Genomic DNA, 12,077 nt, shown 5'->3' on the forward strand with positions numbered 1-12,077 from the left:
TGGAACGGTGAAATAACCGTTGGCAAAAATTTAGGATTGGTCCTTAGGACGACTTTATTTTTGTGTAGTTGTATAAAAGGTTCCTGTATTGTAAACGCCTGAATCTCGCTTACTCTTCTTAGGGAAGTAATGGCGATGAGAAATGCCACCTTCCAGGTTAGGAATTGTATTTCGCAGGAGTGCATGGGTTCAAAAGGTGGACCCATAAGTCTAGTTAGGACAACATTTAGGTTCCATGAAGGAACAGGTAGTGTTCTTGGTGGTATAATTCTCCTAAGGCCCTCCATGAATGCTTTAATGACTGGTATCTTATATAGGGAAGTTGAATAGGTAGTCTGCAGGTATGCAGATATTGCTGCAAGGTGTATTTTAATGGAAGAGAAAGCTAGGTTAGATTTTTGTAAGTGAAGCAAGTAACCCACTACATGTTCTGGAGTTGTGTGTAATGGTTGTATTTGATTAATATGGCAGTAGCAAACAAACCTCTTCCATTTACTTGCATAACAGTGCCTGGTGGATGGCCTTCTGGCTTGTTTTATGACTTCCATACATTCTTGGGTAAGTTGTAAGTGCCCGAATTCTAGGATTTCAGGAGCCAGATTGCTAGATTCAGCGATGCTGGATCTGGGTGTCTGATCTTTTGGTTGTGCTGTGTCAACAGATCTGGCCTGTTGGGCAATTTGATGCAGGGTACCACTGATAGGTCTAGCAGCGTTGTGTACCAGGGTTGCCTTGCCCAAGTTGGTGCTATCAATATGAGTTTGAGTTTGCTTTGACTGAGTTTGTTTACCAGGTAAGGAAGGAGAGGGAGAGGAGGAAAAGCGTAAGCAAATATCCCTGACCAGTTCATCCATAGGGCATTGCCTTGGGATTGTTTGTGTGGGTATCTGGATGCGAAGTTTTGGCATTTTGCGTTCTCCCTTGTCGCAAACAAGTCTATCTGAGGTGTTCCCCAGAGTTTGAAATAAGTGTTCAGAATTTGGGGGTGAATTTCCCATTCGTGGACCTGTTGATGATCTCGTGAGAGATTGTCTGCGAGTTGATTTTGGATCCCTGGTATAAACTGTGCTATTAGGCGAATTTGGTTGTGAATTGCCCAATGCCAAATTTTTTGTGCTAGCAGGCTTAACTGCGTGGAGTGCGTCCCCCCCTGCTTGTTTAGATAATACATTGTCGTCATGTTGTCTGTTTTGACGAGAATGTATTTGTGAACTATTATTGGTTGGAAGGCTTTTAGTGCTTGAAAAACTGCTAGAAGTTCTAGGTGATTGATATGCAGTTTTGTTTGATGTACGTTCCATTGTCCTTGTATGCTGTGTTGATCGAGGTGTGCTCCCCACCCTGTCATGGAAGCATCTGTTATTACGTATTGTGGCACTGGGTCTTGGAAAGGCCGCCCTTTGTTTAAATTTATGTTGTTCCACCACAGAAGCGAGAGGTAAGTTTGGCGGTCTATTAACACCAGATCTAGAAGGTGACCCTGTGCTTGAGACCACTGTGATGCTAGGCATTGTTGTAAGGGCCTCATGTGCAGTCTTGCGTTTGGGACAATGGCTATGCATGAAGACATCATGCCTAGGAGTTGTAATACCATCTTTGCCTGTATCTTTTGTGTTGGAAACATGCGTTGTATGATGGTGTTGAAATTTAGAATTCTTTGTGGACTTGGAGTGGCTACTCCCTTCGATGTGTCTATTATGGCTCCTAGGTATTGTTGTACCTTGCGCGGCAGAATGTTGGATTTTGTAAAGTTGACGGTGAACCCGAGTTTGAAGAGGGTTTGTATGATCTGATTTGTGTGATTTGAGCACTGTATGAACGAATGGGCCTTGATTAGCCAGTCGTCCAAATATGGGAACACATGTATTTGCTGCCTTCTTATGTGTGCAGCGACTACCGCTAGACATTTGGTAAAGACTCTTGGTGCGGTTGTTAATCCGAAAGGCAGTACCTTGAATTGGTAATGTATTCCTTTGAATACAAACCTTAGGTATTTCCTGTGCGATGGGTGTATTGGTATATGGAAATAAGCATCCTTGAGGTCTAAAGTTGCCATGTAGTCGTGTAGTTTTAGCAATGGCAATACTTCTTGTAGTGTGACCATGTGGAAGTGGTCTGATTTGATGAAAGTGTTCACTACTCTGAGGTCTAGGATTGGTCTCAGCGTCTTGTCCTTCTTTGGTATCAGAAAGTACAGTGAGTAAACCCCTGTGTTTATTTGTGTGTTTGGCACTAATTCGATTGCATTCTTTTGCAATAGTGCCTGCACTTCTATCTCCAGGAGATTGGAATGGTGTGTTGTTAAATTTTGTGCTTTTGGTGGTATGTTTGGAGGGAATTGTAGAAATTCTATGCAATAACCATGTTGGATAATTGCTAGAACCCAAGTGTCTGTAGTGATTTTCTCCCATGCTTTTTAATAATGACCTATTCTTCCCCCCACTGGTGTTGTGTGGAGGGGGTGAGTGACATGTGAGTCACTGTTTAGTAGTAGGGGTTTTTGGGCTTTGAAATCTTCCTCTATTTCTAGGGAATTGCCCTCCTCTATATTGTCCCCGAAAACCTCCTCTATACTGTCCCTGGTAACTGGACGGTGTGGCTTGTGAGGTGCTGGCTTGTGTGCTTTGACCCCGAAACCCCCCTCGAAAGGGCGTTTTACGGAATGTGCTGTAATTCCCTCTGCTCTGCGGGGAGTAGAGTGCGCCCATGGCTTTGGCAGTGTCCGTATCTTTTTTGAGTTTCTCAATCGCTGTGTCCACTTCTGGACCGAACAGTTCTTTTTCATTAAAAGGCATATTGAGAACTGCTTGTTGAATCTCTGGTTTAAATCCAGACGTTCGGAGCCATGCATGCCTTCTGATAGTTACAGATGTATTAATTGTCCGTGCAGCTGTATCTGCAGCGTCCATGGAGGAGCGGATCTGGTTGTTGGAGATGGCCTGTCCCTCCTCAACCACTTGTTTTGCCCTATTTTGTAAGTCCTTGGGCAGATGTTCAATGAGATGTTGCATCTCGTCCCAGTGGGCTCTGTCATAGCGCGCAAGTAGTGCCTGGGAGTTCGCGATGCGCCACTGGTTTGCAGCTTGTGCTGCGACTCTTTTACCAGCTGCATCGAACTTGCGGCTTTCTTTATCTGGGGGTGGTGCATCTCCAGATGTGTGAGAGTTGGCCCTTTTCCTAGCTGCTCCTACAACGACAGAGTCTGGTGGCAGCTGTGTAGTGATGAAAACCGGGTCCGTAGGAGGCGGCTTATACTTTTTTTCTACCCTTGGTGTGATTGCCCTACTTTTAACCGGCTCCTTAAAGATGTCTTTTGCGTGCCGGAGCATACCAGGGAGCATAGGCAGGCTTTGGTATGAGCTGTGGGTGGAGGAGAGTGTGTTGAATAAGAAATCATCCTCGACCTGTTCTGAGTGGAGGCTTACGTGGTGAAATTGTGCTGCTCTAGCCACCACTTGAGAGTACGCGGTGCTGTCTTCTGGTGGAGATGGCTTTGTAGGGTATGTCTCCGGACTGTTATCTGACACTGGGGCGTCGTATAGGTCCCATGCGTCCTGATCTTGGTCACCCTGGCTCATGGTGGTGTGAGCTGGGGAGTGTGATGGAGTTTGTGCTGGTGAAACGTTAATCACGGGCGGAGGAGAGGGTGGTGGTGTAACTCTTTTCACCACTTTTGGTTGTGGTGTTTGTTCCGTCTGGAACTCCAACCTTCTCTTTCTCCTAATGGGGGGAAGGGTGCTTATTTTTCCTGTCCCCTGCTGAATGAAGATACGCTTTTGCTTATGGTCCACATCAGTTGCTTGTAGCTCTTCCTCAAACCTATGCTTCTGCATTTGGGAGGTTAGCGAGTGCTCTTCTGTATAAGAGCCTGAAGCTGGGTCGCTTGCAGTTTGTTTCGGCATCGAAACTTTGTCTGCGTGTTTTTTCGGCTCCAAGGTGACTTTTTTCCTTTTCGGGGCTGAAACCTCTCGGCGTCGATCTGTTTCGGTGCCGCTGTCTCGGCGTCGAGCCGTGTCCACACCGGCATCTCGGTGTCGAGGCTTGTCTCCAGCACTTTCTCGGTCCCGAGAAGGCTGCGTGCCGGTGTCTCGACCGGAGTCGGACGATCTCGGCACTGTTTGGGCCTTTTTCGGTGCCGACGGTCGGTCACCGAATTTATGGGTGGAGCCATGGCCGGATGGCAGTGGCGTCCCCTGGGCCTTGTAAATGTGTCTCTGTGTGGTTTTCGACGTTTTACTCACGATTTGTGTATCGTCGAATCCTTCGGAGTCGGAGTCTTGGATCGAGAAGGTACCTTCCTCTTCTTGTTCCTCGAACTCTCGGTGGGCTGTCGGTGCGGACGCCATCTGAAGTCTTCTGGCTCGACGGTCTCGGAGTGTTTTTCGGGACCGGAACGCACGACAGGCCTCGCAGGTGTCTTCGCTGTGCTCAGGTGACAGGCACAGGTTGCAGACCAAGTGTTGGTCTGTGTAGGGGTATTTATTGTGGCATTTGGGGCAGAAACGGAACGGGGTCCGTTCCATCGGCGTTCTTCAGCACGCGGTCGGGCCGACCAGGCCCCGACGGAGGATCGAAAAACTACCCCGAAGGGCACCGGAGCTCTTCGATGCGGTGTTGAATCTAAGTACGCCGATCCCGAACGCAACAATACCGACGAAAATCTTCCGAAATTAGCTAATTTTTCGTTCCGAAACTCGGAGCGACAGGAACACGTCCGAACCCGATGGCGGAAAAAAAACAATCGAGGATAGAGTCGACGCCCATGCGCAATGGAGACAAAAGGAGGAGTCACTCGGTCCCGTGACTCGAAAGACTTCTTCGAAGAAAAACAACTTGTAACACTCCGGCCCAACACCAGATGGCGAGCTATTGCAGAACATGCGTATCTACAGCGACAGATGCCATCGAACACAAGATTTCCCTCATTCCAATGACAAGATAACAAAAGAGCCTTTCCACCTTCAATGCTTCCTTTACGATGACTACAATAAGAAAGCAATAAAAAAAGGGTCAGGAAAAGCTGCTGCCACTTTTTTCATAGAGCTTCATATATACCAAGACAACAAAATGTATATTGAAAGTAGCAATTTTATTTCATTTAAAATTATTTACAAAAACCCAGACATACTTCATGAAACTCGTACAAACTTGATTTTTTTCCTGCCGTTGGCTTTATCTCCAAAGATCACAGCTGAGAAATATTGTATAAAATAAAAATAGGATTGGATTCATAAAAGTATTCTACCATTCTAATTTCCAACTGATTGTATTTACAGGGATATTTACAATGGAAAATGGTACTTTAAAACATGTTATTTTGCAAATAGACTTCAGTGTCCTTGATGCAAAGTTCTCGGAAGGTTTAAATAATTACATCATTGCAATTCACAAGGTGGTTTGCACCTATACTAAATTCCCAACCCAAACGGAAAAAAACAGTAAACCTATTTTTGCCAGAGTCTGGAAACTAGGTATAAAATACAAATCGACTGAAGTAAACCACTTTCATTCATACTTGTTACAAAGGTTTGTTGGCCCTGCTCATTGATTACAGCCATTCTTGGTTTTATATATCACAAGAATCTACAAAAGTTAGACTTTGAAAAATCGTTTTCTTCTTTAAGAGGGAAATTATTTAGAAGGAAGTGATGGTGGATATAACTACTCTATGAATACTAAAGCAAGGGGAAAAAAGTCTTACAAAATGTTGACCCAAATCACTGTTTTCTGCCAATGGTTGCAATTTATCAGTCTTTGGTCAAACACAGCTGCTATTCTTGTAGGAGTAATCTGAGTGCACAAGTTTAGCAAGTGACTTTGCCCGAAAGTGAAAACCGGAGCAATTACAATCAATCTCAATAGGGATTTCCAAGTCAAAAAGGTCTCATGGAAACATTGTGTGTGGTGTTAAATTTAAACTAATTTTACATAAAGCACCAATGTCAAATTAAAATTTGTCAGTCTACACTTATTCAAATGATACACATTTTAAATGTATCCTTAATCTACTTTAAAGCTATTACTGTGACTGATAAAAGGAGCACTGGGGATACAAATCTACACCACACACTTGACATCAAATGCCTGCCACCCCCAATCAACTATTTTTAAATAATCTCTGGAGAGGACATTACCCCTGCCTTCTCCTCACCCTAAGAGATAAGTAAAGTAGGAAAGGCAGTCCTGTTTTATGAAGTGGTGCAGAATAATGTCAAATAGTGAACTCTCTGCCTTTTTAATCTTTAAAACTCAGCTATTTTCTTCAATCAAAAATATGAACAAAGAAGAGCTACTGCATTAACAAAATGGAATGAAAATTATGCTTAAGTGCTAACATCTTAGATAATAGCTGGTTTGCATTTCAATAAATTGCATACACTTGAAATTTGTTTTGGTTACATTGGCAATGATTGTTTCTATGCTAAAATTATTTTAAGAGTAACAACAGACAGTAACTATCCTTAAAACAACTACCATTTTCATGGGCCCTTTTGCTTATTATCCAAAATCAAAGTAAAATCCCTTAAATCAGATTGCTGCTCTTGTATCTCATGAAAAAGAGCTACCATAGCGAACATGAGCACATTTGGAGCGTTTTTGGATGACTGCAGAGAAAACATTTTAAAAAGAAAAATGTAGGCGACGCTGCAATTCACACTTCTTTTCTGGTTACAGAAAAGTGACGTATGTTATCAGGACTTGTTGAATTGTAAACCTTGGCATGTCGATATGTACTTCTAACTCAGTGATGAACGTTCCATGGTCAAGAGTCTGTTTTTATATAGTCACTTTTTTTGTTCTTCTCAAACCTACCCTTTAGTAGTGCATAGATAGCTATTTTTAAAAATGACGAGAATCACATTCTGGATTCTTGAGATGCCCTAGACCATCAATCATCAGATCATAACTGTAACAAAGTGTAAAGGGGACTAGGTACGTCCAGTTTCTTAGCAAAGGATTGACCAAATGGACTCTGTTCAATTGTGATATGGGGAACAAGAGCAGGTTTAAGGATTGACACTGGCATAAGAAGGTAGACAGCCATGTAAATTAAATTGTGTTAGATGGACAATACATTTTTCAGTTCAAAATTCGAATGAAAACGGACATCTAGTACATTTCTCAAGACAAAGCAAGAGGGAAAAAAAAGTTACATCCTTAGTGGGCCAGTAACAACCAGACAAAGGAAAAAAAATAACTGGAGGGATCATTTACATTTTAAAAAATCATTCATGGATCCCACAGAAAACATCTGTATCCCTTATTGCAAATTGTAATATACATCATGGCTCTTTGAAATAGGTTTCCAAGGGATGTTTTAAACAAGAATACAAAAAAGAGTAAGAGGACTTTTTAAAGCCTGTAACGTCTCTCTATGATAGATTTACTGTCTTCATTTTAGCTCCTTTCCCGAAAACAAAACTTTGAATAAACACCAACGTAAGTGCAGAGCCGCTGGCAATCTGAGTAGGGACAATGGAGCTGTCCATTTTTAAAAGAATATTGCCCATATTACAGCTGCAACCACATTTTGCATCGGCAATTGCATCCAACAGTGGACGTCTATTGATGCTGGATTGCATGTATACTACATGTTAACAGAGCATACACGTACACCTGAGGCATTCCCTTTGCTAGGTTGTCCACCAATGCGCTTACTTCTGAATTTAATACTTGTCAGAAAAAAGAACAGGCTTTAAAATCCAAAAATCAACTGTGCCCTGGCCAGTTCAGAAAACGTTCTTCGACAATCCCTATCTCGAAAGAAATTCTGATATTTAGTTTCAGGATTCCAAGCAGTTTTAAATAAACATCACAAACAAAACTTTCAATTAAAACATGAATTTCAAAAGCGTCAAAATAAAAAAGCACTAAACAATAAAATAAAATCTTTACACAATATTTTAATTTTCTAAACATCTGAGTTGCTGAATGTTTTGGAAGCTTTCCCAAAACAAATTCAATTCACCCCCCTCTTAAAAAAAAAAAAAAAAAAAAAAAAAAAAAGCACATGAGCACCTGTGTTCTGCGTTTCAGAACTACTAAGAAGTGAGCCTCCTTGGAGATGCCAACTAGCTTGGCTGGGTTGCCATACCATTTTCGCCAACTTCAACACAGTTAGCTTAAGTTGCATATGCAGCAGTAAACCAAACGTAACTGGCCAAAAAATTAACTCACCATCTCAACTAAAAAACAAACACAAATAAAAAAAATATACAAAAAATGTGCGGTCCTGGATCTGAGTTCTGTAGTCTCTAATGTAGCATCTCCATTTCTCACTTTGGGCAACAGCTGACCACTGTAGAGCTGTAACATTTACATCAAAATTCACATCCCGTTTGCTCTGAATAACATGTTCACTTAAGAGACGCGCCGAGTGCTCTGAACACGACTGCAATGACAATTTTATAACTCCGCCTCGAAGGTTAGTGCTGACATCAAAAGTGGTGGCTGTTGACGAGTCTAGCAGTTTTCCAAGTATTCGATGACTCGAGATATAGATTTCTGGCCAGTCGTCCCAACTGCACACTGAGGAAAAAGAAAACAGTTTCTGAAGCTTTCTTAAACGTTTCGAGCTACACATTACAGGTCTATCAACAAAAGCAAACTTGTCAACTTTTTAAGAATCATACTTTGATGCTCATACACAACATACCACCCTTGGGGGGAAAACACTAAGGTTTAAATGCATCAATAATGCAACATTTTTAATGGTGTTTCAATCATTACTTTAAACTTGTAAAGACCGATAAATCAATGAGTGTAAAATCATTAGAATCTTCCCACATCAAAAGTTCAAATGGGAAAAAAAAAGTGCTCAAATGTCTGTGGTGGTGTTCATGTCTTCACTACGTACCCACAAACCTAACAAGATGCAATTTTTCAATTATTTAGCATCCTATAACTGCCTGTCGACATCCACTATCCTAGCCCAAGTAAGACATTAGGAAATGTGGAACTCTATAAAAAGGTTTACAATTTTCACATTCACACTGTTACGTTGTCAGTGAGGTTACTGATCTGTACTGCGTGTAGCTGCACATTCCTTTTTTTATTTTACGTATCACTGAAGCAAGGTTGGAACTCCAGAAACTTTTCAGTCTCATCTTTGCTGCCTACTAGCAATGAGGAACAAGTTACTTATCTTTGATAACGCACTATCTGGTAGAGGCAATATTTGGCTGCAGATGCCTTACCGTTGAATTTCCCCAGGCGTCACACTTGTTCCGTAAGATATTTTTGCATGAGCAGTAGCCCTGTGTGCTGTGTGGGGGGGGGGGGAGAGATAGAATCGACTGGTTCCGGGCCAGAAGGGATGTCGCGGTTACCTATATAGGCACAACCATGGTACACTGACATCAGTTACTTTCTCACGATTTGACGCTTGAGTACGCAGTCATAAAGAACACTGACACTAGTGTGTCCAAACTAGGGCTCTGAAAGGTGGTAGGATGGGTGAGTCATTAAGGAATTTGCGGCTAGTTATTGTCTCTACCACTAAATGAGTTAACAAAGTTGAGTAATTTGTTCATCTGATAGAGACTTCTAGCAGCAGCTTCCTTACCTTAGAATTCCCTGGCGTCAGCTTCGAAATCTGAGTTTTTTTCTGAGCAGTACCCTGCGCGCGCCGTCGGGCAGTGTCTTTCGGATCCGCGTGCGTCGACCAGCTCCGCGTGCGTCGTCACCGTCGTTGGAGGAGTCTATGATGTCACAGTTGTCTATATAGATGCCGTCTCGGCGCGCGTACGTCAGTTCTTTTCCTTTCGCGCCGGTTAAGCGCGGTTCCGGAAAGAGCTACCCTTCTTCGACGGTTTGTCGACACTTTTTTGACTGTTTGAAGTCATGTCTTAGATAAAGACAGGGTTCAAGCCGTGTGGTGCTTGTCATCGCACCATTTCGGTGACGGACCTGCACCGTGTTTGTCTTTGGTGCCTGGAGAAGGACCAAGATTCCACCTCGTGCTCCGACTGTCGGGCTATGGCACCGAAGGCCTTGAGGGAGAGATCCCTTAAGCTTCTTGAGGCCCGACATTCGTCTTCGGTCGGCGCGAGTCCGCGGAGGTCACGGTCCCACAGTAGGAGGTGGTCGCGGCACCGCTCCCGGAGCCCCAAGTCCTCTTCCTCGCATTCGAGGTCATCCGAAGGTAAGAGGCACAAGAAGAAGAAGTCCAAGCAGACTTCATCTTCGACACGCCCGCCGACTGGCGAGGCATCTAGGGAACGTCGACGTTCCGAGCGCGGTTCTGCGGAGTCGTCGCCAGGGTCTACTCCACATCTTCCCACCTTATCGGGGACCGGATCGACCCCGCTCAAATAAAAGTTTTACGAGGCCATGCGTCTCGTTTTTGAGCGGGCTGCACCCTCAGGTGGGTCTTTGGGGCCCGTGGGGTCAGCAGGGGCCCCTTCAGATTTGACGCCGGTGGCTTTGGCCTCGGCACCGTTGGGGACCCCAGGATCCGATACTGGATCTAGACTGCCGCCGGTCCCTCACAGTCGACCTCCTTCGGCGCAGGGTCCGACATCGATGATTCCGCCACCGGCGCCCACCCCATCCTTATTCCGGATGATCCGGAGCAACGTCGTACGACTTCGACGGAGCCAATTCGGCCCAGATCATTGTCTGAGCATTATTTAGATCTGCCAGACGCAGGAGAGGAATCGGAGGGGTCTGAGGACCCTTTAGAATGTGGGCTACAACAGGACTGGTATGAGAATCTAGGGGAGGCCAGTGGACAGGACACGTCTCCAGATACTGGTATGCTCTTCTCCTCCTAATGTGGCTATGGAGGAGGGTGCTTCTTTTGCTATGGTGGTGCGTAGGGCAGCTGAGGTCTTGGACCTAGATTTGACTACGGTGCCAGTCATGACGAATATCCTGACAGAAGTGCTTCAGCCAGGGGTGACAACATCAGAGCCAATGTTGCCCTTCAATGAGGCTCTTACAGACGTCCTTCTGGGTACGTGGTTCAAACCCAGCACAGGGGCTCTTGTGAATAGGATGGTCGGCCGCTCCGAGCGACCCTAGTTTACTGACACAACACCCTACTCCTGAGAGCTTGGTTGTCCAAGCCTCTACTTTCCGTGGTGCCTTCCATTCCGCTCCCCCGGATAGGGAATCCAAGAGGCTGGATCAGCTTGGGAAGAAGATTTTTTCTTCCACCAGCCTGGCATTGAGGTCTGTAAACACATCTTGCCTATTGGGCCGTTATTCCCATACTTTATGGGATACAGTGGCACAGGTGCTGGCCCAGGTCCCGGAGGGTGTACGGGACACTCACCCAGGCTGTCAAGGATGGGAGAGATGCAGCCTAGTTTACGATCCGGTGTGGTTTGGACCCGACCGACTCGCTGGGCAGATCGATTTCGTCAGTGGCACCACGTCGCCACGCCTGGCTACTTTCTACTGGTTTCTCAGGGGATGTCCAGTCCAGCTTGATGGACATGCCCTTTTGATGGCTCTCGCCTTTTTGGCTAAAAGGCAGACTCCGCACTTGAGAGGTTCAAGGATTCTCGAGCCACGGCCAGATCCTTGGGCCTTTCAGCACCAGCACGACAGCAGTCTGTCTTTCGCCCCTTTCGAGGCTTCGGAAGGGGCGTGGTACCACTCCAGCCACAGTCCTCAGGCTTCACAGCATCCCAGAAGAGGACGTGGTCGTGGTACCATCAGACCCAGAGGGTCTGGCCAGAGGTCTGCCGCCACACAGCCTCCCTCCTCTGCGCCCAAGCCCTCCCAGTATGGTTCTGCGGGATCACGTCCGTCCAGCTGGAGGGAGGATTCGTTTTCATCTCCCTCACTGGCTTTCCATCACCACGGACAAGTGGGTCCTGCAGATCATACGAAAGGGCTACTCCCTTCCAGTCTTTCCCTCCTTCTATCCCTCCGACAAAGGACTGGCTGATGGAGGACCATCCAGCTTTGCTCCGCGAGGAAGTTACAGCTCTCTTGGCCAAGGGAGCCATAGAAAGAGTCCCGATATCAGAAGTAGGCAGTGGTTGTTATTCCCGCTACCTTCTGATTCCCAAAAAGAAGAAAGGCCTTCGCCCTATCTTGGATTTAAGGGACGTCAATCTCTTCCT

General features: G+C 45.1%; 1 protein-coding gene across 4 annotated transcripts in view; it reads right to left on the reverse strand.

Annotated features, from left to right (window-relative positions):
• Positions 1 to 5,070: 5,070 nt before the first annotated feature.
• WAPL (WAPL cohesin release factor) overlaps positions 5,071 to 12,077 on the reverse strand; it is a 769,297-nt gene continuing 762,290 nt past the window's right edge. For 2 of the 4 annotated variants that reach the window (XM_069240591.1, XM_069240593.1), the window contains exon 19: positions 5,071 to 8,529. In XM_069240591.1, the coding sequence (XP_069096692.1) occupies positions 8,464 to 8,529 (66 nt within the window). In that variant the 3' untranslated portion in view covers positions 5,071 to 8,463. The remainder of the gene's footprint in view (positions 8,530 to 12,077) is intronic. The other 2 variants (XM_069240590.1, XM_069240592.1) reach the window with 1 other exon arrangement.

This window comes from Pleurodeles waltl, chromosome 6, assembly GCF_031143425.1.
Source record: "Pleurodeles waltl isolate 20211129_DDA chromosome 6, aPleWal1.hap1.20221129, whole genome shotgun sequence".
Classification (NCBI taxonomy): Eukaryota; Metazoa; Chordata; class Amphibia; order Caudata; family Salamandridae; genus Pleurodeles; species Pleurodeles waltl.